This window comes from Podarcis tiliguerta (assembly GCF_965153285.1).
Source record: "Podarcis tiliguerta genome assembly, chromosome: 2".
Classification (NCBI taxonomy): Eukaryota; Metazoa; Chordata; class Lepidosauria; order Squamata; family Lacertidae; genus Podarcis; species Podarcis tiliguerta.
The window spans coordinates 55,113,126-55,139,933 of NC_139535.1; the positions used below are offsets into that span (position 1 = coordinate 55,113,126).

Here is a 26,808-nt window from a genome sequence, read left to right on the forward strand (position 1 = left end):
GTTTTCATTAGTCGAAGGTCGCGTGAAGGAGCCGAGCGGCGTCCTCCAATAGGGTTGCGGGGCTGCGTCGCGCGCGAGCCGAGGAGCGAGGCTTGGCTTTGGTTGGTCGGCGCTTGCGTCTGCGGGAAGATGGCGGCGACTACCACGGCGCCCGCGGTTGTGGCCGGGTCCACCAGTGCGGATTTCTCCGACCTGCGCGGGATCAAGAAGCAGCTGCTGGACGTGGCGGAGCGGAGCCGGGAGCGCGGCCTGCAGCACAGCGGGAAGTGGTGAGGAGGCCGCGGCGGTGGCGGAGAAAGGGCTGCGCGTGCTCTCTATTGAGTCGCGGGAGGGCTGCGTGCAGGGTCTCCAGCAGAACGGGGGCTCCGCAGGCTGCAAGGGGCGCTCTGGGGCGACGGGAGGCTGTCGCCGTAGGGAAGGGCGAGGAATAAAAGACCTCGGCAGCGTGCTCTTTGGCATGGCCAGGTGTCATTCGGCTATTGCACAGCTGAATTATAGTAGGGGGCTGACTGTCTATTTTTGGGGAGCGCCGTTCTGCTAGTTACTAAGGTTGCTTAAGTATTATGGCTTATGATGGGTCTGTGCACAATGGGCACATTGAAGTGCCAGCTATATCGGGCTGCAGGCCGCCTGCCATGTGAGGATGTATGAGCAGTGCTGGATTTACATATAGGCTAAACAAGCTATAGCTTAGGGCCCCACTCGCTTGAGGGCCCCCCCCCAAAAAAAACCGGATGTACATTTCCAAAATACAAGCTAAAAACAAATAAAATAAAACCTACATACAGCATCAGTGTTTTGTGTTGTGTATGGACCTGTTAGATCCATAAATTACCATATAGCATATATTCAACACAAAAAACAGCAACAATTTGTTGTTGACAAAGGACAGCTGGACATATGAAGGGCCCCATTACCTTCAGTAGCTTAGGTCCTCATCAAACCTAAATCCAGCCCTGTGTATGGGAAGTCTGTGCATGCTATTGTCCATGTTGGGGAACCTTAGTCCTGGGGGCCAAATGCAGCTCATCAAGCTGCTGTGTCTTGAAACTGCCTGCTGGCTATGGCTCTTTCCCAGGCTACACACTGCTATGGCCCTCCTCTATGTCCTCAAGGGTTTTTGCCTGCATGCAGTGAGCCTGGAAACATAGGAGGCTGCCTGTTGTACAAAGGTGAGAGTCACATTAGTTGTGCCTCCCACTCTTTGCCTCTACACACCCACCCACGCACAACCCAGCATCATGCTGCCCCCAGAAAGTTGCATATGAGGGAAAATGGCCCTTGTACAGAAAAAGGTTCCCTTCCCCTGTTGTATGTAATGAGTACAGTGGTACCTCTGGTTACATACGTAATTCGTTCCGGAGGTCCGTTCTTAACCTGAAACTGTTCTTAACCTGAGGTACCACTTTAGCTAATGGGGCCTCCCGCTGATGGCGCACAATTTCTGTTCTCATCCTGAGGTAAAGTTCTTAACCCGAGGTATTACTTCCGGGTTGGCAGAGTCTGTAACCTGAAGTGTTTGTAACCCGAAGCGTTTGTAACCCGAGGTACCACTGTATTGTGAGCCAGACTGGCAGAAAGTGGTGTTTTTTAAGCTGCAGTGGGCTTTCTTGTTGTAGGGCCTCAGAGCTGGCTTTTGCCCTGGACCCTCTGCCCTTTAATGAGCTGCCTCCTGCACCCGAACTCACAGAGGTACGTACGGGAGGAGGGCTCGTTTTTGCAACACATAAAACATGAGGCTGCTCTGATGTAGTATCCTATAAAATCATAACTTTAAATGTTGTGACAATTGAAAACAGTAATGCTTAGAAAAAAGACAAGCAGGCTCCATTTGCAAGTCAGTTTGCATTTCTAATCCACTTGAAGGCTTTACTTGTTTAAGGAAGGGATGAGAGAAATGTACGTTTATTTAATGCTCAGTTCTTTGTAGCTGAGTTGGAGGGAAGGGTTCTGGCTGCAGTCCAAAGATTAGAGGACCCTTGGTTCCCAATATTGCTTCTAGCAGTGCTAGGGTCACTTGCCAGGCAAACAGTTTTTAATGCAACCAGTTTGCTTTCTTAGGGTCCCTTCCTTTTAGCTTGTGTGGGCTTAATCCCTCCCCCTTTGCTCTCTTGTCATCAAGGCTTAAAATATCATAAAATTAAACTGATTTTCTATTATTCTCAGAGAAGCTCATATTGTATTAGAGAATAGGAATTTGGTCAGCCAGACGTCATTTGAGAACTGCTGTTTTCAACCCTGTATTTTGTCTTTCCATGGAAACCAGAAGCAAGAAAAGCATTTGCTTTTGTTACTTGACAGACGAAGGTGTCTAAGGAATTCATTGCATTGGAATTCAACTTTTTAATTTCTTGTCCTTAGGAGGATGCTCGTGACTTGGATGCCTACACCCTTGCTAAATCTTACTTTGATCTGAAAGAGTATGACAGGGCTGCTTACTTCCTCCGGGGCTGCAAGAGCCAGAAGGCCTATTTCCTATATATGTACTCCAGGTACCTGGTGAGTTAATAAGATAAATCAATTCCTGTTCCTTGATTTCCTCCTTCATAAAGATTATGTGATATATCTAGAAAGTGAAGTTTTTTTCTTTTTGCTTCTAGTAGCTGGACCCATTTCATGTCTAAGTGAACATCTCATGAGAGAAAATTGCTGGTTCTTAAAATTCTTTTAAAAATTTGTTTGTTTGCAGTCAGGTGAAAAAAAGAAGGATGATGAAACAGTGGATAGTCTGGGTAAGAAACCAACACAAAACTTTCTCCAGTTTGGCTTTTAACGCTTGATTTACGGTTTCCAAGACTACAAATTATTTTTTCTTCAACTATTGATTAATTTTTTTAAAGAAGAAAATGCAAAACATGAGCAAAATTTAACTGTTAAATAAATTTTCCTTTCCCCATCATACATTGTTCTATATTTAAGCTAGTTTAGCATCTGTCTAAAGCAGTAGTCCTCAAAAAGTTTTGCAATAGTACCACCATTTTCTTTAAACAAAAATTTGGCAGAATCTTTGCAGTACAATATTTAAAAATGGTTTTATAAATACGTACTGCTAATAGTACCAAATAACAGATTACTCTCTTTACAGGTCCATTGGAAAAGGGGCAGGTGAAGAATGAAGTTCTAAGAGAGCTACGGGTAGAGCTTAGCAAGAAACGCAAAGCCAGAGAGCTGGATGGATTTGGCCTCTATCTGTAAGCACTGAAGTGATGCACTAATGACATATTGTAGGGAATAGCCATATGTTTACACCCAGGTATGATGAAGTTGGGATTGTGAAATGAATAGAGATTCTTGTATGTTTGTGTGCATGCAATTCACCACACAAAAAGTCAGGCTAGGGCAGGGGGGTGGCATAGGCTCTTGCCCTAGTAGTGTTTCTCTTACTTTTCCTCTGTACCCCCCTAGGTATGGAGTTGTGTTGCGAAAGCTGGACCTGGTGAAAGAGGCCATTGATGTATTTGTTGAAGCTACCCATGTTTTACCATTGCACTGGGGGGCCTGGCTGGAGCTTTGTAACTTGATCACAGACAAAGAAATGGTAATTTGTGGGATTCTTGGGTGCAGGTGTGTGATGATTGCTGCCCTGGATTTCTTTGGGAGGAAAGGCAGGATATAAATTCAGATCCGGCCACTATTTTCTGGTACTATTTGATCCATGAACTATCATGAGGTCAATACAGTATTTGGTGGTTTTTCTGATTTGGAATACTTGAATTTGCCAGCAAATCTTAAGTAATTCAGTAGCACTTGGAGGTGTTAGCATTCTTTCCATTGAGTGGGTAGAGAGAACGGAGCCCATGTTGTAACCTTTCCTGCAGTTCTTGGGGGCTGCTGTAGACTGCTTCTCTAAATGTGTCCCTCTTTGTTTGTGGTTGTTGCCAGCTGAAGTTCCTGTCCTTGCCAGATACCTGGATAAAGGAGTTCTTCCTGGCACACATCTACACAGAGCTGCAGCTGATAGATGAGGCCTTGCAGAAGTACCAGAGTCTTATTGATGCGGGATTTTCGAAGAGCACCTACATTATCTCTCAGATTGCAGTGGCCTATCACAATATCAGAGGTCAGTGAATCCTTCCAGATTTGGGCCTTCTGGTGTTTTGTTTCCTGCTTTTTTCCTCAGTGCCTGCCTTTCTCTTTCCTCAGATATTGATAAAGCTTTGTCCATCTTCAATGAACTAAGAAAACAAGACCCTTACAGGATAGAAAATATGGACACCTTCTCTAATCTGCTCTATGTCAGGGTGAGTCCTTTTTTTCTCAATCTGAAATACGTTGTAGGTTGAGTAGTGGGTGGTGTGGGCAGGATGGAGTTGCTTAGCAGTCTTCCCAAAGCCATGTTACTGAAGGGGAGAGTGGGAGGGAGCAGGGAGCTTGGCACAGTGGGAGGAGCACTGGATTGGCTGAGCTGCTCTGTCTGTATTGTGCTGACTTCCCTGCTGCCTGACGTCTTGGTAACTGGCAGCAATGCATTGCATTGGGGTGCCAGGTAGGCAGTCACTTCCTGTGCTACCATGCTGGCCGCTGCTGCATATGACCCTACCTCAACCTTAAATTGCTCGCAATCCTTCAGTTTGTGTAGAGAACTTTTCTGTCTATATCCCTTAAACTTACTCATGTTTTCTTAGCGGTAAACCCCAGTAGGGAAATTTGGTCTGTAAGGAAATAACAGCATTGCGCTATCAAGTGAAAGTATATAACGGCAAACAGAATCAGGAAACATTTGCTACAGGGAGATGTTCCAGTTGCCTGGAACCGGTTTGTGAAGTTATTCTGGATATTGTATGAAATTGCCAAGTCCTCGGTAGTCCCTGTTGCTGATGACTTCCAAATATCCCAAGATTTGTTGTTCTCGTTGGACTCTCCTAGTTCAGACAATCTAGTGACTGATTTTGTGGCTTGAAGGCTGTTCCTTCTTTTTTTTTCATGCAGTGGTGTTACAAGGGTGTGTTTCCATCCCTGCAGTTCCACCCCCACCCACTGGTTTCTGTCCTTAAGCTTACCACTTTCCTTTATCCCCCTAGAGTATGAAGCCTGAACTGAGCTATTTGGCCCACAACCTATGTGAGATTGACAAGTACCGTGTTGAGACCTGCTGTGTGATTGGTGAGAGGCCTTGCTTGCTTGAAGAGGGATGGGAGGAAGCTGCAGGACATGATCCTCTTTCACATGAAAGGGTGTTAGCAGAGTTGTTGTTTCCCAGTCCCTGGCTGCTCTCTGCTCACTTTTCACTGTGATTTTGCCATAGGGAACTACTATAGTTTGCGCTCACAGCATGAAAAAGCAGCTCTCTACTTCCAGAGAGCGTTGAAGCTGAATCCTCGATACCTTGGAGCATGGACCCTCATGGGACACGAATATATGGAAATGAAAAACACATCAGCAGCTATTCAGGCCTATAGGTGCGTGTGCAGATGCCTTCCAAAAACGAAGGCTTACTTCTGGTTCCCACCTAGGGTGGGGAGTACTTTTAACAAGATCTTTTTCCATTGTTGTTACTCTCCCAATTGATTCTGCTTGTGCCTTTCTTTTTTAACAAATGCAGACTGTTATGATCTTACCTCCATTTGTGCCGTATCCCTGTATACTCTTTCAAAGAATTCCTGTGGCTTTCTCTCTTCTAGACATGCCATAGAAGTGAATAAAAGAGACTACAGAGCATGGTACGGATTGGGGCAAACATATGAGATCCTCAAGATGCCCTTTTACTGTCTCTATTACTATCGGCGGGCCCATCAGCTCAGGTAAAACTGTCCTTGTGTCTAACTCTTTTTAGTAGCTGCCATTTGTATGGAGTCAGCTTGCTGTAAATGAAATAGGGATGCGCATTGCCATGGCTGCCCTGCAAATTACAAAATCTAATGTTTCAGTGCAGATTGACCAGAGGCAGGAGATCTTACATGTCATTTAAAATATAATCTGATCTTTACTTTTGCAAAAAAATAATGAGAATTTGGCACTTAATATAGCTCCCCGTATCTCTCCATTGCTCCCAGACTCTTCCTACTCTACAGTTAAAGGAAGAGTGCATGGGACAATCCAAATTTTAAAACTCAATTTTGAAATCATAACAAGTCCCAACAGCTGGGTTTTAAGTGTTTGATTTTAGTCTCTTCTTTCGGGACGTTGACAAAAAAAAGACTGTTGTGCTACTAGATTTAAAAGTGAGGTTTTAGGTAGCTTTAGAAGTCTGAGCTTGTTCGGTCTTTTTGTGAGCCAGCTGATAGTTTCATGTTTTTCACAGGCCCAATGATTCCCGTATGCTGGTAGCTCTTGGAGAATGTTACGAGAAATTGAATCAGCTAGTGGAAGCCAAAAAGGTAGGGCGGGACATGGATTTGCATTTCAGCAGCAGCAGTGGGGATTATCCTGAACCAGATAAAGCAAATGCTAGTGTATTTCTGCTGTGCTGTTTTGTCATAACAATTGAATTGCCTCTGTCCATTCATTGCCTCTTGAGAACGGACTGGTGAATGTAGGCTATGTAGCTGGAACATAGGTACTGGGGGAAAGTGCTAAAAATTGAGCAGTTTCCAGAATTGAGCTTTTATTCTGTTTGCACTTTTCTTCCATGTAATAATAGCAATCAGATCTTCAGATGGCATTATTTCTTCTTCCTCTGTTCGAAAAAAAGAGGGAAATATTGTCCAAAACTTGGAGCTAGGTTTATTGGAGTTATCACTCCTATAGTCTTGTATTATGTTACTTCTGATATGCTTCATACTATTCATTCATCTCTGCTAGGCAGGATAGTAGGCAATATCACCTCTGACTCTGGACTAGACAGTTTTGCATTTGTTGTTTTTTTCTTGACAGTGTTATTGGAGAGCCTATGCTGTTGGAGATGTGGAAAAAATGGCACTGGTGAAACTAGCAAAGTAAGTAGTAGTTTTATATTGCTTTTCTTGGATAGATTGGCAAAACCTCCTTATCTGACCACTGCCTTTTGGACTGAAATCTTAGTCTGCAGACTTTATGATGTGGATGTTTCCTGTCTTTCTGCATAGCTCTTAGTCCTTGCGATACCAGGAAATTATTTAGGGGAAGTACTCCAGATTATCTTTGACCTTTATGGCAGCAATATTCTGGATAACTACTAGTGGTTTTTCCATAGTTCTTGGTATCGGCATGTGCTCTTGGTGCATCACACAGTGTGCATTCATACAGGTACTGGCAATAATTAAATGGCTACACATGAACTAAGTATAAAAAGTATTTTATAATGTATATCAAGATAAATATAAAACTAAAATTGCTACAGTATGGAAATGGGATGTTTGCCTACCTTGATGAAAATGACCCCTGGGAAATATCTGTGAGTGACAGGCGCAGAGATTAAGACATTGCTTAATGTCTTTCCCCCCATAAATGCAGCTCACATTTGATAGGCTACCTAGGCTTACTCCAAAGCATGTCATTTGTTATTAGGATAATCCCATCAACTACATATTGAATACTTATAGTGGACAAGAGGTAGCTTCTTCTATTATAGTGGTGGTCTTATCCTTTAAGCAAGAACACACTTTTGCCTTTTTTTCTTCTTTCCCAGGCTTCATGAACAGTTGAATGAATCGGAGCAAGCTGCTCAGTGCTATATCAAATACATACAAGATATCTATTCTTGTGGGGTGAGTCAGTTCCAAATGATTTTGGGAATGAAAGAGTGAAGGATATACAGAGTGGATAAAAACAGCTGCTGTTGTTGTTTTTTAAAAAAGAAAAACATTGTATTTAAATTGGATTTTTTAAATAAAAAGTTGTAAATACTCAGTTTCTCCCAGGTTAATACTAAATCTTGATATAAGAAATGAATTTACCCTGGACCAAACCATAAATACCTTTATTCTATTCTAGGAGATAGTGGAGCACCTGGAAGTAAGCACTGCCTTCCGCTACCTGGCTCAATATTATTTCAAGTGTAAACTCTGGGATGAAGCCTCAGCCTGTGCCCAGAAATGCTGTGCATTCAATGACGTGAGTACCCAGCACATCATCTCTGGACTTCTTCACTGGGTCCAATTCCTGCTTCTACCCACAGTGCCACCACTGAGACCCCTCTTGGATATGGCTATAATGGTTTGAGGCCACACATGTGTTAAGTCATACTTACACAGGATTTTGAAAGAACCTAAAAGAGAGACTGAAAGCCCAACTCTTTTCTAGAACAACAATCTAAATCCTTCAGGATTGTCAAAGAGCTCACCCATCTACCTCTAATAATAGAACCAATCAATAATACACCAGATCATGACAAGAGCTGTGTGAAAAGCAAGTAAAGAAATCTGCTAACAAGTTTTCATTCCTTGTGGAAATGGAGGTAGCTAGTTTTTGCCTGGTAAGAAATGTGTTGCTAGTTACATGGATAAAACATGAAAATGTGCAGGTCACCCAAAAACATCTTAGTGGGCTTTATATGGCCTGCAGGTTAGCTTGCCCATGAAATAGATAAAGAGAAAGCATGAACAGGAAGTAAAGTATTTAGAATCCTGTTGATGAGTTGGTTTGGCATGGGGAATCCTTTTGGCACAGCAGGCCAGATGTTCCCCACCCCGTTGGGCCAACCTTGACAGGTGGGTGGCATCGTGATATCAGATGATTGACAGGTGGGTTGCCCTACCTCACCTGCCAAAGTTTCATTGCTCAGCACTTCCCAAATGCTTGACAGCCAGCTTTCTTAAAGGGAAACTTGGTTGTGAGGCTGACAAAGCCATGTCTCTACCTTCTCCACACCTGATGTCACATAGGACACTGGGTATGGGACAGGTGGGCATGGTTTAGAGAAAACAGATTTGCAGGCCAAATTTGGCACATGGGCCAGATGTTCCCCACCCCAGAGTTAGTGAATAGTTTGCTGGAGTAGCCACTTCAGGGAGAAATATATCATGGGATTTGGAGTATCTAAAGGCTCGCTAGATCTGACATTGAACCACAAGTCTGATTGCAATTCAGAATGGCTGATCTTTGCACAGGAACACCCATGTGCCCCCTTTCTAGTTATTGCACTGTGTTTGCTCTTTGCTCATGCAACTTCATTTCTCTTCCAGACAAGAGAAGAAGGGAAGGCCCTCTTGCGGCAAATCTTACAGTTACGAAATCAAGGGGAGACCTCGTCCACAGAGATTGCCACACCTTTCTTGCTTCCTTCTTCACTATCTGCCAATAACACTCCAACACGCCGTGTGTCACCCCTGAACTTGTCCAATATTACACCTTAAAGTGTGCCTGCCCCTCTGGGCTGATGTGAACTGCAAATGTAATCCAGCTGGAGCCTGGGTTTTCCTTCCAATACTGCCTCTCTAAGGAGAGTTCTGTATCCAGTGATGCCTTCCTAGAAGGGCTGATAACTCATTGTTGAAGATCGTTACATTGCGGGCATCAAAGGCTGGCGGCACCATATTTCGTAGTGAGTGACTGAATCCATTCTACTCCTGTTATGCCTCTCCTTTCCAGCATGACATCTTGGTGTAAGAAGCGATTCCAAAGTCACTTTCCTCCACTGACATCAATTGGAGTTGCTTCTCTGCCTGTCATGTTCATGGCATTCCTTCGTAATGTCTTGCTGGCTACCAGTGTGTCATCTTTTGGAGGAGAAATGGTGCTGCCTCGCTCTTATTTCATGATGGAAAGAATTGTCCTTGCAGCAGTTGGTCCCTTTTCCTTTTGGTTTTAGTTACTTTTCAAGCAAAATCGCTGTATTAGATTCACTAGCTAGTAAAAGGAGCAAGTGGAGAGAACAAAGGGACTGCCGTTTGTCTAGCACAAATGTAGAGACATGGGTGAAAAATGTAGTAATTCATATCCCATCATTTCCCTTACTAATGCAGCAGCTGATGCTGTTGTGTAGCCTGGTAACAATGAAGTGGTGGGACTTCTATGTGTTCTATGTCAGTGTTGACATAGCTTATCCATATATATGGGCTCTAGAAGTATCCACCACTATTTGAGTGGCAAAACTCATCCACACATTTTTGTTGCCCAGGAACACACGTTCAGTAGAAAAAAACCTATTGCTTAGTTCTTTGAACTAGAAGCTGGGGTGTTGTAAACTAGTATCCTAGCAGGGATGCAGTTTTGTTGAATATGATCCTATGACATAAAATAATGGTTGTGATCTATCCTCAATGTGACTTAGCAGAAAAAACTAAGTGGTAAAGAATAACAATGGTGTGATTTTCTTCAGCTGACATGAGAATTCAGGTATCCAAACTTGGCTTGTCTACAGTTGAGCAGGTAATGGTATCAAGCAAGCTTGAATTCTGCTTCCACTATTAAATTGTTTTTACTACACATTCTTGTCATTTATGTTAGTAAAATACAGAACTTTGACTTCTGTTGTACTGCACAGATGTTGGACTCACATTTTGTTAATTTTTATCTTATCTAGAGATCCTTGCAGGCAGGGTTTCATACAGAGCCCTCATTTTATCATCACAATTGGTGGTGGTGGTGGGTAGGCTAAGAGAGACTGATTCATAGTCAGTGAGCTACAAACTTGGGCCCAGATCTGTCCTGTCAAATTCAAACATTCAATGCCACCCTGCCATTGGGCAGTGTCACAGCTGATTTTAGATGCCGTGAAAGGACTGTAAATAAAAATTTTATTTTTAATGTATTTTTACTCCCGGGCAAAAGCAGTTGTGGGATTTTCTATCTTGTGTGCCAAATTACCTTGGCTTAGGCAGCAAAATGTCTTGGTTCAGCTCTGCCAGCACTGTACTAACTTAGCTTATATCCTAGATAGCCTTGCTTAGCACTGAAAACCAATGATATTGGAGGCTAACATTTTTCACGTTAATGCAGTTATTAATCCACTGCATTCCAATCCATACACCATACTTGCAATATATGCAAAACAAAACCCAGGCACCATGTAAATAAGGATTCTGCCTATTTAGGGTATTGTAGGTTGTCAAAATTGTATAGAGGTTTGGTGTAAATCATATATAATTTTAATTATTGACCCTCCAGAACCACACCCGCTGTGCCACTGCCTAAGTAACAGTTAAGTCTCTAGGGTAATTTCCTGGCGAGTGGCTTTTAGAAAATGTAGTACACATAATTTGCTCTACTGTGTATGTTATCAGTATCTAATAGTATATGCCTTGGTTTCAGCTTTGTAGAAAACTAAATATAGGACAATTACAATACTGTACCACCTCTAAGGATCAGTTTAAACTGGGTATTTTTAGAGTAGACACCTTGCCCTGGTGTCAGTATGTGATGCCTGCAACAAGTTTCTCTCCACCGCTGTAGAATTATAGCCATGATTTAAAACTACAACCTTAAGAGATGGGAGTCCTTTCTATTTGTGCCCTCAGTCAAGAACCGGAATCAGCAGGCCAGACTTGGAACTTTGTCAGGATTTATGCCCATAGATGTAGTTATTATCTGTCTTGTTGGTTTGGAATAGTTTGCACTGCTCATAATTGTCTTAAGGCTGGGAATCCAATTTAGCATCAGTTAAGTACTTTTATTTATACTAAGAGTAGCACTAATGGAAAATATAGTCTGTTCTTCTACCCACTCCCAAGGACCTAGATTCCCTTTGTCCAGAAATGCACAACTGAGTAGGATACATAGCCTGTTCCATTAAAATCTTTGAATTTTGAATACTTTCTGCATTAGGGATCATGTGTAGATTAACCATTGAAGTCTCATGCCTGGGCTACCAGAGGGACACAAAAATCAGCCTCGTGCATAGCTGTCAACGTTTCCCTTATTCCGAATAGGATTCCTTGCAAGAAAAGGGAAAAGTTAACAGCTATGGCCTCGTGGTTGTGGAGCCTAGTCCACCAGGCAAATAGAAGAAACTTAAAAACAAATGCCAGAAAGGTTTCCCTTATTAGAGCTTGTTCACATAAACATGAGGTTTTAGAAGACACAAGGTACATTTATTATACAATTAACATAGATAATAAACATTTCACATGCATAACATAAGCTATTGGAGGTGATAAACATAAGGAATATGAATCCAGGTTCCATATACACTGGAGTAGCAGCTGGCCTGAAACCGAGGGCATGCATAGTAAGTAACCATCTTTGGGAAGCCAAAGATTTAGTTAGCTCAGGCCTCAACACATTAATGTGAAGAAAAATATTAAAGTTATCAACCGGTTGCTTGTTCCCAGGTACACTACAACCCCCCAAAAGTCAGTGTTTTTTGCCAAAGGGCGTGGATTTAAATGTTGGAGAGCCACGGGCACGCAGGATACTACTATAGGGGGTCTCTATTGCTACAGCAGGCATGGCTGTTGTGCAAGTCAGGAAATTGTGCAAGAAAGGCTTCTTGAAGGGAGGTTGACTTCTGGGCTGCACATTTTCATTGTTGGTACAAAACCGTTTCTTGCTGCAAGAGGTCGGTGCTGCTTGGAGCTTCTGCACGGTGTGAAATTGCTCTGCAATACAGGCTGCTTTCTTCCTCAAATCCATCTTCACTAGCATCATGTTGTTCTGCAGCTCGGCCAAAGTCTGGTCCTGGAAGAGCCAGGGGAGAAATTCAGTTTTATGAAGATGGAGCCTCCCCTCTTGTCAGACAGGTGCCAATCATTTCAGCCAATTACCCTGAATGTGAAGACTTCTGAAAATGCTTATGGACTCAGAAACATTAGAGATGAAGATGACAGGTGCCTGGACCTTAACAAGGGCCCTCTGGGACTGCTTCAGCCAGCCACCAAATCCTGTGGACTGGTCTATGACAACTGAGGGAGGAGGAGTTGATTCTATGGTCACTACTGTTGTGTAATGCAGTGTGGTGGTGAGCACAAACTACTCCAGAAAATGGTTTAATGTTTTTTAAAAACTGGCACAATGTTTTTATATGGTATTTCCCCCACCTCTCCCCAGCCAGTGGCATCTGTCTCCATGGACCAAAACATAAACATCAGATCTGGCACTTTCAAGCACAATCTTGGTACAAATAAATAATAGTAGTAGTAATAACAACAACAACAATGTATTTAATTTATACACCACACTCCATCTGAAGATCTCAGAGCAGTTTACAAGATAAAAATGGATCAAGGCACAGAACCTTAAGGACACTAAGGATTTATCTATCTATTTCATAGGCTTTCCACCATCAAATCAAAGGTCACCTTGGATATACGTGTGTGTGTGTTGTGCTGCTGGATCTGAAATTTTTATGGTTCAGTCTATAGGCACCAATGTAAACTAAAATGGACAAAACTAAATCTTGAGCATGCATGCCCCCTGTAAGCTGCTGAAATTTGGGAGACCCCTTCACCTACCTGCTTCGCCAGGATGTTGTCACACTTTGAGAGAGCTTCACGGAGTTTCCCGGCTCCTGTGCTGTGGCAACATGCTCTTTCGGCTGACTGGAGGGACTCCCCAAGTTTCTGCAGTTCAGATCTCAGCATCCTTACATTCTGAGAGAGGGAAGGACATTTAAGCACAAGGTAGCATCCAGCCTCTTAAGGAAGACTGGACTACATACAGTGGCAAGTTGGGGTTGGGGAGAACAAGAAGTTATGCACCCATTGGCAGCAGATGAAGGTTTCAGTGCCATTCAGGCCAGGGTAAAGGAAGGAGGTTGGCAGATGCCAGGAAAGGAAGGTCTGGCAGTTACCTTTTGGCCTTCTTCCAGCTTCCGGTCTACATTTGTTGTAATGGGCTTTGAGGAAAGTGGAGGCTCCAGCATCTTCTGGTGTTTACGCAACTCTAAGGACAAACCACAGATCATTGCAATTTAGCCCAACCGTTAAAATTATTTTTGCCAGTCCTCAACACAAGAGCTGAATTCTTAAATGTGAACATACTCCCCAAGAACTGCCAGGCTACCCAGGCCTTTCCCCACACTCTTCAGTTTAAGGAGCAATGTTTCAAGCCAGATTTGAACCCCGACAGTGCCATTTTTAGAGAAGTTGTGCATCGCTTTAATCCCCTTCCTTCTGCTACAGAGCCATGTCCTATAGCAAGAATGCAGTTTGGAAGTCTGACCAGGCCAGAGGAGAGCAAAATGGGAAATGGTGAAGATTTAGAAAATATACTGCTAGACTAGGGGCACTAAACATAGGAATGAACTACAGTGGTACCTCAGGTTAAGTATTTAATTCGTTCCGGAGGTACATACTTAACTTGAAACTGTTCTTAACCTGAAGCACCACTTTAGCCAATGGGGCCTCCCGCTGCCGCTGCGCCACCAGAGCACAATTTCTGTTCTCATCCTGAAGCAAAGTTCTTAACCTGAAGCACTATTTCTGGGTTAGCGGAGCCTGTAACCTGAAGCGTATGTAACCTGAGGTACTACTGTATATTTTCCAGGTTTGTCTCTGCATTACCGTAATTTTCGCTCCATAACACGCAGTTTTTTCCTCCTAGAAAGTAAGGGGAAATGTCTGTGCGTGTTATGGAGCGAATGCCTACGGATGGCGGGGGAATCTGCTGCAGTCGTGAGCAGTCCGTGGCTTGCTTTGAAACAGCAAAGAGGGTGTAAGAGGCTCTTGTCAGCGAGCCCAGCCAGGGAGGAGGGAAAGAAGCAGAGCGGGAGAGGAGAGGAGCCGCTTACACGAGTGCTGCTTGTTTTAAAGGAGCAAAGCGGGAGAGGAGAGGAGCCTCTCCTGCATTATTAGCAGCATCCTTCTCCACACCCCCCACGCGTGTTCCTTCTCCCCTTAAACTCCTCTCCTGCATTACTAGCAGCATCCTTCTCTACACACCCCACACATGCTCCTTGTTCCCTTGAGTGCTTTTCCTTCCCTCCCCACTTAAAACGTGGTTACAAAGCACAGATCCACATGGATCCTCAGGATTTTTGCACTGGGTCACCCCAAATTCACCATCAGATCAGATAGCATGTCCATGGCTACAGCCTGCACCAAAAAATACACATGCACCCACTGTTTCATGGGGCCGCAATGGCGCAAAAACGTGGTTACAAAGCATGGATCCACATGGATCCTCAGGATTTTTGCATTGGGCTACCCCAAACTCACCGTCAGATCACATGTCTGTGGCCACAGCATGAACCACAAAAATCATACATCCACTGTTTCGTTTAGAATATTTTTTTCTTGTTTTCCTCCTCTAAAAACTACGTGCGTGTTATGGTCGGGTGCGTGTTATAGAGCGAAAAATACGGTATGTCTCTAGCCCTCATGCTTGTGGGGCAGGGGGAGCATTTGAAGGATGACGACAGGGTGGGATCCTAATAGTCAAGGGGACTTTATCCCCCTTCTTTGCCTTTCACCACCCCAGACCTTGCTATTTCAGGGCTACGAGTATTTCAATTGTCTTGCAAAGCAACATGCTCAAAGAAATTTATAATTTGACCAAAGTGCATAATTTTGGTAGGGCATTTAAAATATTAAACAAAAATGGCCTTAAATCAATTATTTGGATTCTCCCCCCCCCTCTAATTTTGACCTCTGTCAGGTGGGAACCTGCCATATTAAAAAAAGTATTTAATATTAAGTCTCCATTGCTTGTACTTCTTGCAATGTGCAACCATTTACAGAGATAAAGATGGGGAATGGGATTTGCATGCAAAGCTTTTCGGGTTCCCTCCCAGGTACCTCCACTTTAAAAGCCATATATCGGTGGATGGGAAAGACAAAACTGGTCCCATGGCCTGACCTGTTATAATACAGCTTCTTAAAATGAGACCTGCTCTCAAGGAGGAGCAGGGGTCCCACACTAATAACAGGCAGATATCCTAGGTGTGCTTTAACACTTCATGGCCGCTCACTCACAGAAGCCAAGGTTCCCAAATGCTAGGTCAGCTTGCAGTTCACTAGACTGATGCTGCGCAGCCTGATCTCTTGACAACCACCTGCTTGGCGCCCATGCGACTACAAGGGGGAGAACGCCTCACCTTCTGTAGTTCTTTGCAGCTCTGCTTGACACTGCTCTAACTTGGCTTTCGCCTGCAGCAATTCCTGATTCTGGGCAGGCGTTGCTGCTGCCAGTCGTTTGGATTTGCGAGGAGTCTGCTCCGGATCTGCCTCCTTTCTCTCCTGGAGCTGCTGTTGCCGTTTTGCTTCTTGCAAGGCATCCTGCAGCTCTTTTATCTTTTCATCCTGACTCTGAGGGAGACAAACAAGACAATTTCCAGGAAAGGCTCTGTTTGGGAAGATGCAGCCTGCCAACTTGAGATGAGAATGAACAGCAGCAGCAGCAGAAGATAAGCTGATCAAACTTCCCCAGAATCTCCTATAGTAGGAATGGGGAACCGGCAACTACTCTCCGGTTGTTACTGGACCACAGCTTCCATCACCCCTGGAGAATTGGAGCCCAACAACATCTGGAAGGGCCATGGGTTGCCATCCCTGTCCTGCAAGGTTGTGAGAGTCTCATTTGGGCAGACTCTCATGCACCCAGAAATCCATGGCAGAGCCAAGTTTCAGTGCCAAGTGTGCAAAGGATTCCACGAATGCGCCTGCATACAGAACCTATCAAATCACATTTGTAGTTCACTCCTCCAAGGGTTTTAGGTGGCAACACACACAAACCTCTTGCATTTTTATTTATAAGCCTTCAGTAGGCTGTTTGGGAGATAGCTAGTCTCTTCGCAGATCAGATCTGTTCCACACACACATGGAAAAGCATTTTTCTCCCCACCCCCCTGCCCCGCATTCTCCAGTTATATGAAAACGTTCCTGAACTGTGCACAGGTCACTCCTGCTTGCCCAAACTTGCTTCTGTGTGGACTAAAATCACCATGTCATAAGCTAGGGTTTCCGACCATGGAACCCTCAGACACCCTCACTGAACCCCCCAAACACCCTCTGCTCTTCCTGAATTGCTTCAATTGTCCTTTTAAAAGGCTTTCTTTGTGGGGGTTGCCTTATTTTGGGGTGTATGGCATGCTTTTGCCTGTCTTCGTTTTGGGGAGCGTGGTGTGGGTGTTTTGGGGGTTCTGAGAACTGGCAGGTGTGCTTTTTTCTTTATGTAAAATGGCTTTTGATTAGTGCCCATGACAGTTTCTGAGATTTCCAAATGTTCCCCTGGTTCCAAAAATGTTGGGGTGTCCCTGGCATAAGCTTTCATGGACTTAGAGCGCACATTTGACGACACGTATGCCGTTATAAATTTGTTAAATCTTTTAAAAGATGTCATGAGGCCCTGCAGTTTTGCAGATGCCAATAAAACTGGGTGCCTTGCTTCAGGTCAGTGCTAAGGTTTGGAACTGCAATGTCCTGCCCTCAGGAAACCCTCCAGCACCTCCTTCCCACAGCTCTTTCACCCCACGCACCTCAATCTTCTCCTGATAGTAGTCCGTAAGTGACTCCTTCAGACTGTTCAGTTTCTCCTCATAAACGTCCTCCAGCATCTCCTTTTGGATGTCCACATGCTCACTGCAGAGAGGAAGGTGAAAGTGGGTGGGCAGGGAAAGTGTCATATCAAGAACAGACAAGATGTGGGATGGACCGCCAAGGCCCAATCCTAGAAAGGAGGAGACGTGCCTCCACAGCCCTCTGCCACCAACAGTACCTGGTCCACTGTTCCTTCTTCTGTAGGAGATCCATCATTTCATTGCAGATCTCATCGCGGAGACGCATTTCCAGCTGAAACTTCTCCTGCCGCTCTTTCAGCAGAAGGTCTCGCACAGCTTCAACCACACGCAACAGGTCCTGAAGGAAGAGAGGAAAGGAACATGACAACTGGGGTGGATCTACACACAGGAATAAAACGCTGTAAGTCATAAATTCAATCATTTAACAATTTTTTAAAAAAAAACCTGTATGTAAAATCGCACAGAAAAGTTTTGTGCACTCCAGCGCCATCTAGTGTTGCATGTTTATAACGCATTTAAAATGCAGGTTTTTGACTAATGTAGCTGAGTCCCAGGTTTTCCAGAACAGCCAAGTTGAGGAATTGCCCCAGACATCCAAGCATTACTACAGCTACTCAATTTTTAATGGGCAAGTAAGTATCCAAAGGAGGTTTTGGAGCCTAGCGGTAACTGGCTATCATTGCATCAGACAGCTTTGCATTTTTTCCTGCGTGAGGGCACAGAATTTTTGAACCTCAGTTGACACTTCACGGTCTATTCTTGGCTGGGTCCATAAGAGGTTTTCTGACTGCTCCAGTCTTCCAAAGGACCCTGCCAATGGGAGACTTTCTCAGCGAGTGACAGACAAACGAGCACTTGCCTCTTTGTCATATGTGGTCACATCCATTTCATCCTCGCTCTCTTCGTCCGATTCAGCTTCTTGATACGGTACTTCTTCAGTGATCTTCTTCCCCCGGAGGCTGTGCTCCTTGATGAGAGACTGAATCGACAGGAGCTTTGTAGGAGCTTGTAGGATCTGGAAGGTATACAAAGTGTTGCTGTTGGCATATTCCAAAGAGCAATGGGCACATCCCAGCCAGGCAAAAGCACCTGAGGATAGCACAGGGGGATGTGGCCTAGGGAGAATCCCAGGGCCAAGGCAGAGGCCTGCATCTGGCCCTCGCTTTCCCACCCATGTGCTACAGCCTTATGTTTAACCTAGCCAGTTTAACACATTGTCGGAAATTCTCCTGCCCCAGTTGACATCCATGCCTGGAGGTTAATAAGCCACATCTAGCCCTCCCTAGAAGTACAATCAGCTATCTGTCCTTCCTCATACCTTGGAAAGTCTGTTTCTTCCCTGGCAAGGATTGAGATATAGCATATTCCCTAATCTTGCCCGTTTCTCCGCTCTCTTGCAGCCAACCAGCTGTGCTACATAGCACACCAGCACCCAAGGGTCCTTCAGAGAGGGAATTGCAGGTGCTGCTGAACTTAGCCAAAGGTTGCCAAGGTAAGGTGTGGAGAAGATACTGGAGAAGAGAGGCTGGGGTCTGGGGGCTTATTAGTTTGTTTCCATTCTTGTTTTTATTATGCATTTTGCATTTTTATGTCGTGGACTGCCTTGAGATCTACAGGCAAATTGTAGTAAACAAATGCAATAAATACAAATAAATAGGTACGTAGGTACGTTTCTGAGCACAATTCAAAGTATTGGTGTTGACCTTTAAACCCTAAACGGCCTCGACTCAGTATACCTGAAGGAGCATCTCCACCCCCATTGTTCAGCTCATACACCAAGGTCTAGCACCGAGGGCCTTCTGGCGGTTCCCTCCCAGCGAGAAGTCAGGTTACAGGGAACCAGGCAGAGGGCCTTCTTGGTAGTGGCGCCCGCCCTGTGGAATGCCCTCCCATCAGATGTCAAGGAAATAAACAATTATCTGACTTTTAGAAGAAATCTGAAGGCAGCCCTGTTTAGGGAAGTTTTTAATGTTTGATGTTTTATCGTGTTTTTAATATTCTGTTGGGAGTTGGGGAAACCCAGCCAGATGGGTGGGGTATAAATAATAAATTAATAATAAATTATTATTAATTATTATTATCATCATTATTATTATTATTAAAGGAAAGAAAATGGGGAAACACGTAAGAGGTGTAGGAGAGAGACTACAAGTGCAACAAGGACACTTTGGGGTACACCGGGGGGAGGGGAGGGGAGAAGAGAGAGGGGGGGGAGGGATTAGCAGTGAAACTTCAAAGGCCAGCCAACATTTATGGAACCTTGCAGGTTTCACCTTCAACAACTTGGTGTCTCACCTGACTAGCAATAGCTGAAAACTTAGCCACGTGAAGAGTCTCATAGTACGATGAAGCGCATGGGTTGATATTAACAATCATACAGGACTGCCCACGTCCTGTGAAGAAGCCTTGGAACACGCGGGTGAGCTTGCTGTCCCGGAAAGGAACGACACTCTGCTTCAGCCTGTTAAGGGTACAGGAAGAGGATTTAAGCCCCAGAAATGGAGCAGAAAAGCAGCAACCATAGCTGGCACCCCACCTGCTGGTGGGAATCAAATTCGACAAACCCTACACACAACCAGCAACACCTCAAGTTGGAGAGGACGTCCTACAGGAAGCGCTCCTTGCTGGGTTCAAGTCAGAGCTATGAGGAGCTGTCAGACTGAGAGCTAGGAAGAGCTTTACCTGGTCTGCTGGTTCTGGCGCAGCAAAGTGAGGCAACGCCCCAACGTGTGCAAGGAGGTGTTGATGTTATTTGCCTCTTTCAGGCGGTCCCCGACTCTCTGTTCTTTGCAGCGCTCTGAGCCGGCCAGGTCACAGAGGGACATCCTGGGCGGGAGGGAGGGTGGTGTCAGTATCAGGATACAGGAAGTCTAATCCTACCAGACCCAAGTGCTGCATTCTTCAGGTTAGAAATCCTGCACACCAGACAGGTCAACCACTGCCAGATACACCCAACTAAAACCTGTTAATTCAGCACTGTGGAAGATTTAGGTTGCTCTGCTTCAGGTAAGCAAAACGGGGGACTAATTACAGATTTTCATTCCAGGTCTGGCACATTGCAGGGATACTGGAAAAGCCCCTGAAAGCTTTACACCGACGCATACAGTGGGCGTCTGTCTGAGAAGTGCCCATTGTGACTGGGGGGGAGGACTCTCTCCCACACACCCCATTTGCCCTTCTGAACTCCCCTACCCTTAAATGAGATTGCCCTTCAGCCAACTGACAGGGAAACTCATAATTCTCCCCTTCGCTGCATGCAAAAACTTTGACTTACTCGCTGATTTTTGGCTCCATCCCACTGCTGCTTTCCTGGAGGTGCAGAATGCGAATGGAGAAAATGCTGTGACTGCAAAGAGCAAAAGAGTAATGAAAACCAGTAGCTTGGGCTCAGATTGTCACCCCCATTCCCTATCTCATACACACAGGCCTGCCCTCCTACCTCCATGGGTTTTGTTTTCTTGTGCGAAAGAGATGTTTTGCCAATCCTGAGACACACACTTTCACCCCACCCCTCTGCTCATAAATAAAATTATGGTGCTGTTACAGACCTGCGGCTAGAATGCTGGTTCAGGTGGGTGCTGGCAACGCTCTGATTTCTCCTGCCCAGTTTCAGCAGTCTCCAGGCCTCAGCAGCATCTTGAACATTGATCCAGTTCAGATCTGGGAACAGGAATATGTGGCTTCAGGCTTCACATCCCTACAAGGGATCACCCTCAGCAAGCAGACAAGACCCTCTTCCATTACACAGCCCACGTTATCAATGCTGCCACCCACAGACTGCCAGTGGATCAAGCTATGGGAAAACCGCTGGCTGGGTAAGCTGGCCAGTCTCTACCTTTGACGTAGGGGTTGCCGGTCTGATCTTCGCACAGCCGCAAGGTGGGCCTCTTGCAGTTTGGGCCAAGTGTGGTCGTCTCCAGCAAGTCATAAATCTGTTCATTGTAGATCTCAAAGAAGGAGACCCAAATGGAAAACTGCACATCGTCTTGTGCCAGCACTGAGACATTATCTGGGTCAGCCCAGCGAGGCCCTGTCTCTGTCAATGAAAGCCAAACGTGTATATTGCCAGTGATTGCCACAGCTGAAATTCATCCAAAAGGCACAATGTCCCTTCCCAATGCCCTCGCCTGGCTCCCCATTAACTTTATAATTCCCCCCCCCCCCTTTAACACACAGCAGTTGCTCTGTTAAAGAAGGCCTTGATTTTAAGTTTCCTGTAAGTCCCTTCATTGTTAGCCCACTCACTCTTCTGAAGGCCTTTGCATGCCCTCACTGGTGTGAAATCAGAGAGTGGTAAAATACAAATCTTCTACTGAATGGTAAATAAGATTTTAGCAACAGTCCAGCTTTCTGCTTTATAGTTAGTGACAGAAGACTGGCTTTGGTCATCAAGCAATGGCCAAGCCAAAAGCGATTTGAGGGAGTATTTTACAAGCCCCTCCAGAGGAAGCCCAAAGACCCTCTCCTGTAAAGCCCATCAATGAGTCCCCATAAACCACCTCAACATTGTTATAAAATTGATATATGGATGCTATCACTAGATATCCCCCCCTTGCTCTCTTGTGGGTTGGGTGGCCCTATCTATTTTGAGATTCCACACCTCTTGAGGTACTTCTCAGCTTTGATCGTGACAATTAGAAAACCACCTGTCCCCAAACAGGTGGCTCAGGGCGGTAGGTACCTTCTAGTTGGCTGGTGCTTGTCAGGTTGGCAGACTGGCAGCTGTAAGAGAGGCCACCTAAGCCACTGTCAATGCTTCCGCTTGTGCCTGCTTGCAGCTGGGATGCTGTGCTGTGACTTCTATTCAGAGAAGTATACAGCTCCTCCTGTAATTCCAAAGGAAGGAAGGAAGACCACTGAGTTGCAGATCAGGGCATTTTTCTTCTTATAACAAGAGACTCGACGAGCAGGAGGGACACTCACCTCCTTCATCTTGCCGCAAAGCAGGGCCTGCTTTTTCATTTCCTCCTGTCGAACCTGCTTGCTGTCCAGCCAGATCACCTCACTCGAGAGGAAGGGCTTCAGATCCATGGCCCGGTACAACCGTGTCCCAATACTATTGAAAATGATGGCCAGGGAGCGAGGCAGGATCCCAGCATCAGCACCACTACCTGCAAGTCAAAGAAGAAGTGAGCAGACACTGAGACAAGTGCCCCCGCCGCCGCCACTAGGCAGAGGTGCTTGCCTGAGCCAGCACAGAGTGAGTGCTTCTTACCCTGGATGGTGTAAGTCTTCCCTGAATTAGTGACGCCATAGGTGTAAACAAGCCAGTTCTGCCCATGGAGCACACCCTTCACCACATCCTTCATCGTTGCATCAAAGAAAGCCGCCTGGCCCACCTCTGGCCCAAAGATCTGCAACCCCAAATGTTACAGGTTAGTCCCTTTAGAGAGCAGAGAAAGGGAACTGGGGCCTTCCAGACATTGTTGAACTACAACTTCCATTATCCCTGACCATTGGCAGGGCTGATGGGAGTTGCAGGTCAAAATATGAGGCAGGCCACACATTCCCCCTCAGGGGGTTAGAGTTAGGAAGTCAAACAAAGAGGGGAAGGCTTGCCCCTGCTTCTCCACTTTTTCCTCAGTGGAGCCCTGCAAAATCCTTAAAAAAAAAACTGGTGTCCATGTTGAATCCTACATAAACCCAAGACCCAAGTATGTACCTGAGTGAAGGTGAATTTGTGCACCGCCTGACCAAGCCCCCGTTCAGTGTTTCTCATGGTGAAGGAATCCTTTGGTGCTTTGAGAAGAAGGGTCTCGGAATCGTCAATACAGGCGCAGCCCTAGAGAGGACAGTTAACATTCTGCATTCAACATTATGTGCCGCAGCAGGAGCACCCCCTGATACTAGTTTAAACATTTGTGGCTTCCCCCAAAGAATTATGGGAGCTTTGTTGTTGTTTTTTCAAAAGGTGCTGAGAGTCGTTAAGAGCCCCTATTCCCTTCACAGAGCTGCAATTACCAGAATGGCTTAACAATCAATCCTTCTTTATAAGGAACTCGGGGAATTGTAGCTTGGTGAGGGGGATAGGCTGGGGCCAGACTACTCTTCCCCTTGCCAGAGAGCGAAAGGGGGCAACCTCCTGGTGTGATTATACCTCTGGATAAGGGCAGAGACCAGTGTCTATCCCCTCCCAGGAGATTGGCAAAATCAGCCCCCCTCCCCCCACGTTAGATGCTGGCCCATGCATTGCCTATAAACTCACTTTATCTTCCTGTTTATCCATCTCGGCTGGTGTCAGGGGTCGCACTCTTGCATATACCTTCACTTTTCCATTGTCATCAGAAGCGGCCTATGGAGAAGCCACATGTGACTTTTAGGTTCATACCTAGGAGAGGTAGGCAATACTAGCCCATTCATTTTGCTGTTTTTTAATTGTTTTGAAACCAGACCAGAGGTAGCCAATCAGGTGCTTTTCAGACGCTGTTGGTCTACAGCTCCATCTTTCCCAACCATGGGTCCTGCTGGACAGGGCTGATGGGCAGCTGCAGTCCAACCATATTAAAGAGCATCACATTGGCTACCCCCGAAGGAGCACAAACAAGGGTTTTAGTTCTTCACCTCACTGGTCTTACCTGCTCACTGCTTGAAGAGATGGCAGAGAACTCCGCCAAGAGGTCTCGGCGCAAGCCAGCCCCACATTCTGCCACAGTGGACTCCAGCACAGGAGAAGTGACAGCTTCTTCGTCAGATAACAGCCCTACTGGGGAGGCCATAGTGGCTACACACTGATGCTGCAAGAGAAGCCCATCATAGGATGAGGAATAAAAAAAGAAGCATAAGTTCCACTGCCAGACTTTGCCACTGGTTTCCAGGTTCCTTGCCACTTCTAAATAAATTATAACAACACTTCCTATAACTGCAAAATGTGTGATGCCTATGATAAGGATATAATCTTGGGGTACAATACTGAAATCGTTTCCCAGCTTCGCTAGGGCCTAGCCCTGCGGGTTCTGAATTGGTCAGGTTCAAGCAAGAAACCATAGCTGGACGAATCGAGGCAAAACAGCAGCTAGGAAGCCTTGATCGCTTTATTGTTGCAGCAAGATTTCTATTCCCAAACTAAAACAATGAAGAAGCAGCCCATGATGTAAACAAAATCTGTCCTTATTCCCTTATGGGGTACACAAGAGCCCTTATAGAGTCCTTTGTAGGTTCTCCATCGGTAGGAGAAAATAACAGAGGCCAACCAGAGAATATTGAGAAGCAAAGCAGCTAGTAAGCCAGATCTTTATTAACTGTTGCAACAGGGTGCTCCTCCACACGCAGGAGAGAGGAGGACCCAGAACAAAGGTGTGCCCAGACATTTTGAAATTCCCTGCTCTGGAGCTCAAGACCAGCCCTCCATACATCACAGAAAAGGTGATCTTTTATTTACATAAGAGCATTTTATTTATTTATATAAGAGCATCTTTCCCAGTCTGTGCACTACCTGAGGATAATAATAATAACAATTTATTATTTATACCCCGCCCATCTGGCTGGGTTTCCCCAGCCACTCTGGGCGGCTTCCAAAAGAATATTAAAATACTGTGATACACCAAACATTAAAAGCTTCCCTAAACAGGGTTGCCTTCAGATGTCTTCTAAAAGTCTGGTAGTTGCTGTTCTCTTTGACATCTGGTGGGAGGGCGTTCCACAGGGAGGGCGCCACTACCGAGAAGGCCCTCTGCCTGGTTCAGTGTAACTTGGCTTCTCGCAGTGAGGGAACCGCCAGAAGGCCCTCGGTGCTGGACCTCAGTGTCCTGGCAGAACGATGGGGGTGGAGATGCTCCTTCAGGTATACTGGACCGAGGCCGTTTAGGGCTTTAAAGGTCCAATACTTTGAATTGTGCTCGGAAACGTACTGGGATGTTAGAGACTGAACCTGGGACCTTCTGTATTCAACACATGTGGTCTCTACCAACCAAGGGACAGCCCTTAAGTACACTCCCAACTACATATCCTCAGAAATAAATCCACTGGGACTTAGTTCCAAGGAAGTGGGGTTAGGACTACAGCGAAAACACTGTCATGTGGGCACTTTGTTTCGTTATGGGAGTACTGTACTAGAAAGTGCATTGTTTGGCTCAGACACTATTGTAGCAGCAACGAATGTGACCTTCGTGCAAGCTTAGCTTCTTTAACCAGCTTCTGCAAAGGGTTATTTAAAAAGAACATGCCACTCGACCTAATCTGCCTTGCTTTGGGATCCACCTCTTCCTTTCCCTATGAGAGCAACTCAATTCAGGAGACCCGCCTCAAGCCTAGCGTCTGTAACGTATCTTCCAGGTCCCATAAGATAAAGAGGAACTGGAATAAGGTGGGTAAATAAATGCCCAGAATTACGAATACGACTGCCAACCTAGTGAAAGGGGGAGGTTTTCACGAGTACCTAAAATGAGACATGCTCAGCGCTTACATTAGGAGGGGCAGCGGGAGACTTAAATCACCCGCCGCGGCCGTTGCAGAAGTAAAGGAGCAACTCACGCCCGAGCCGCCTTCTCCCCGACACCAGTAGCAAGGATTGAGTCCAAAGCAATTCCCCCCCGCCCCCCCTCTCACCAGGCTTTCCCCCGCTCCGTGCTCTCCTCTGCCCGGCCCGCCAAGCTTTGTCCGCTCGATCGCCGGTGTCCGTACGAGCCACAATGGAGCCCTCGAAATCCTCTTCTGCTTCTCCTGCTCTTTCAAACCTCGCGGTCGGCCCGCTCAGCCAATCAGGACGCGCAAAACTCAGCGGCTAATCACCGACCCGGGGGGCGTGGCCAGCGCGGAGCTCAACGCGAGGCTGTTTCTCATGCTGGCTCTTGTCGCATGTAGTTCAGCCTCAGTCTGGGAGGAGTGGAAGGAGGAGCGGGCGGTCTTCTCCGGTCTGGTTCTTCTCCCTCTAGTAAAACCCTTCTGGGCCACAAAATATTACCTCTGCCACCATTCCAGTGCCAATTTTTGCCACCACCCACCTCCAAATATCTCACAAAAAGTGGGGGGGGGGCTACCTTTGGCTGCAACCCCCTTACAACACAAACTCCAAGGAAAAGGAGAGGATTACTTCACAGACAATCACAATGGAAGGTGATGGACCCTTCAGACATCGGGAATTGCTCAGGCGAGCTATATGAAACCTGCATCCTTGACTTCGAGTAAAAAAAGGGTCCTCTCCAGTCACATTTTGATTCCTAACTCAGCTTCCAAAAGACTGTTGCTTTTTTCTTGAAAAAAAAGGAAGCTCAGAATCTGGGGCCCACTGCAGGCATGGGCCCTGCTGCAATTGCTCTAACTGCAGTGTGGATAACCTTGCCCAGATCCCTTACACCAGGAATGGGGAACATTTTTTTAGTAAAAAAAAACACCCACATTATCTCAAGGGAAAACTTCCAGGAGCCATTTGCCAGTGGTGGATAGGGCTAGAGATGACAGTGCGTGGGCAAAAGGTGTTACTCTTACCTTTATATGATAGGCCGCATTCCAGCCACACAAAAGAGACATTTCTACACTCTTACGATGCCATCCTGACAAGCTAGATTAAGGACATACCAAAGCACTTGGGGAGGGATGGAGAAGTGTGGATTAGGAGGGGA

The 26,808-nt window shown here is 45.6% G+C and overlaps 2 protein-coding genes across 2 annotated transcripts; one reads left to right on the forward strand and one right to left on the reverse strand.

Moving 5' to 3' along the window:
- Window positions 1-52: 52 nt before the first annotated feature.
- Window positions 53-10,284, forward strand: CDC23 (cell division cycle 23). The gene is made up of 16 exons (XM_083422232.1): window positions 53-269; window positions 1,620-1,692; window positions 2,362-2,499; window positions 2,690-2,732; window positions 3,086-3,191; window positions 3,406-3,538; window positions 3,883-4,060; window positions 4,144-4,241; window positions 5,022-5,103; window positions 5,246-5,399; window positions 5,622-5,741; window positions 6,242-6,317; window positions 6,814-6,875; window positions 7,547-7,625; window positions 7,852-7,971; window positions 9,042-10,284. The coding sequence occupies exons 1-16, from the start codon at window positions 130-132 to the stop codon at window positions 9,210-9,212; spliced, it is 1,773 nt and encodes a 590-aa protein (XP_083278358.1). The 5' UTR covers window positions 53-129; the 3' UTR covers window positions 9,213-10,284.
- A 1,582-nt stretch (window positions 10,285-11,866) lies between these two features.
- Window positions 11,867-25,939, reverse strand: KIF20A (kinesin family member 20A). Its single transcript, XM_083422225.1, has 19 exons — window positions 25,796-25,939; window positions 23,827-23,985; window positions 23,457-23,543; window positions 22,914-23,033; window positions 22,467-22,605; window positions 22,175-22,362; window positions 21,933-22,077; window positions 21,087-21,287; window positions 20,800-20,911; window positions 20,526-20,597; window positions 19,934-20,077; window positions 19,547-19,712; window positions 18,111-18,266; window positions 17,449-17,588; window positions 17,210-17,312; window positions 15,830-16,040; window positions 13,586-13,677; window positions 13,248-13,385; window positions 11,867-12,474 (listed from the first exon to the last, which is right to left on the reverse strand). The coding sequence occupies exons 2-19, from the start codon at window positions 23,965-23,967 to the stop codon at window positions 12,151-12,153; spliced, it is 2,679 nt and encodes an 892-aa protein (XP_083278351.1). The 5' UTR covers window positions 23,968-23,985; window positions 25,796-25,939; the 3' UTR covers window positions 11,867-12,150.
- Between the last annotated feature and the right edge of the window lie 869 nt (window positions 25,940-26,808).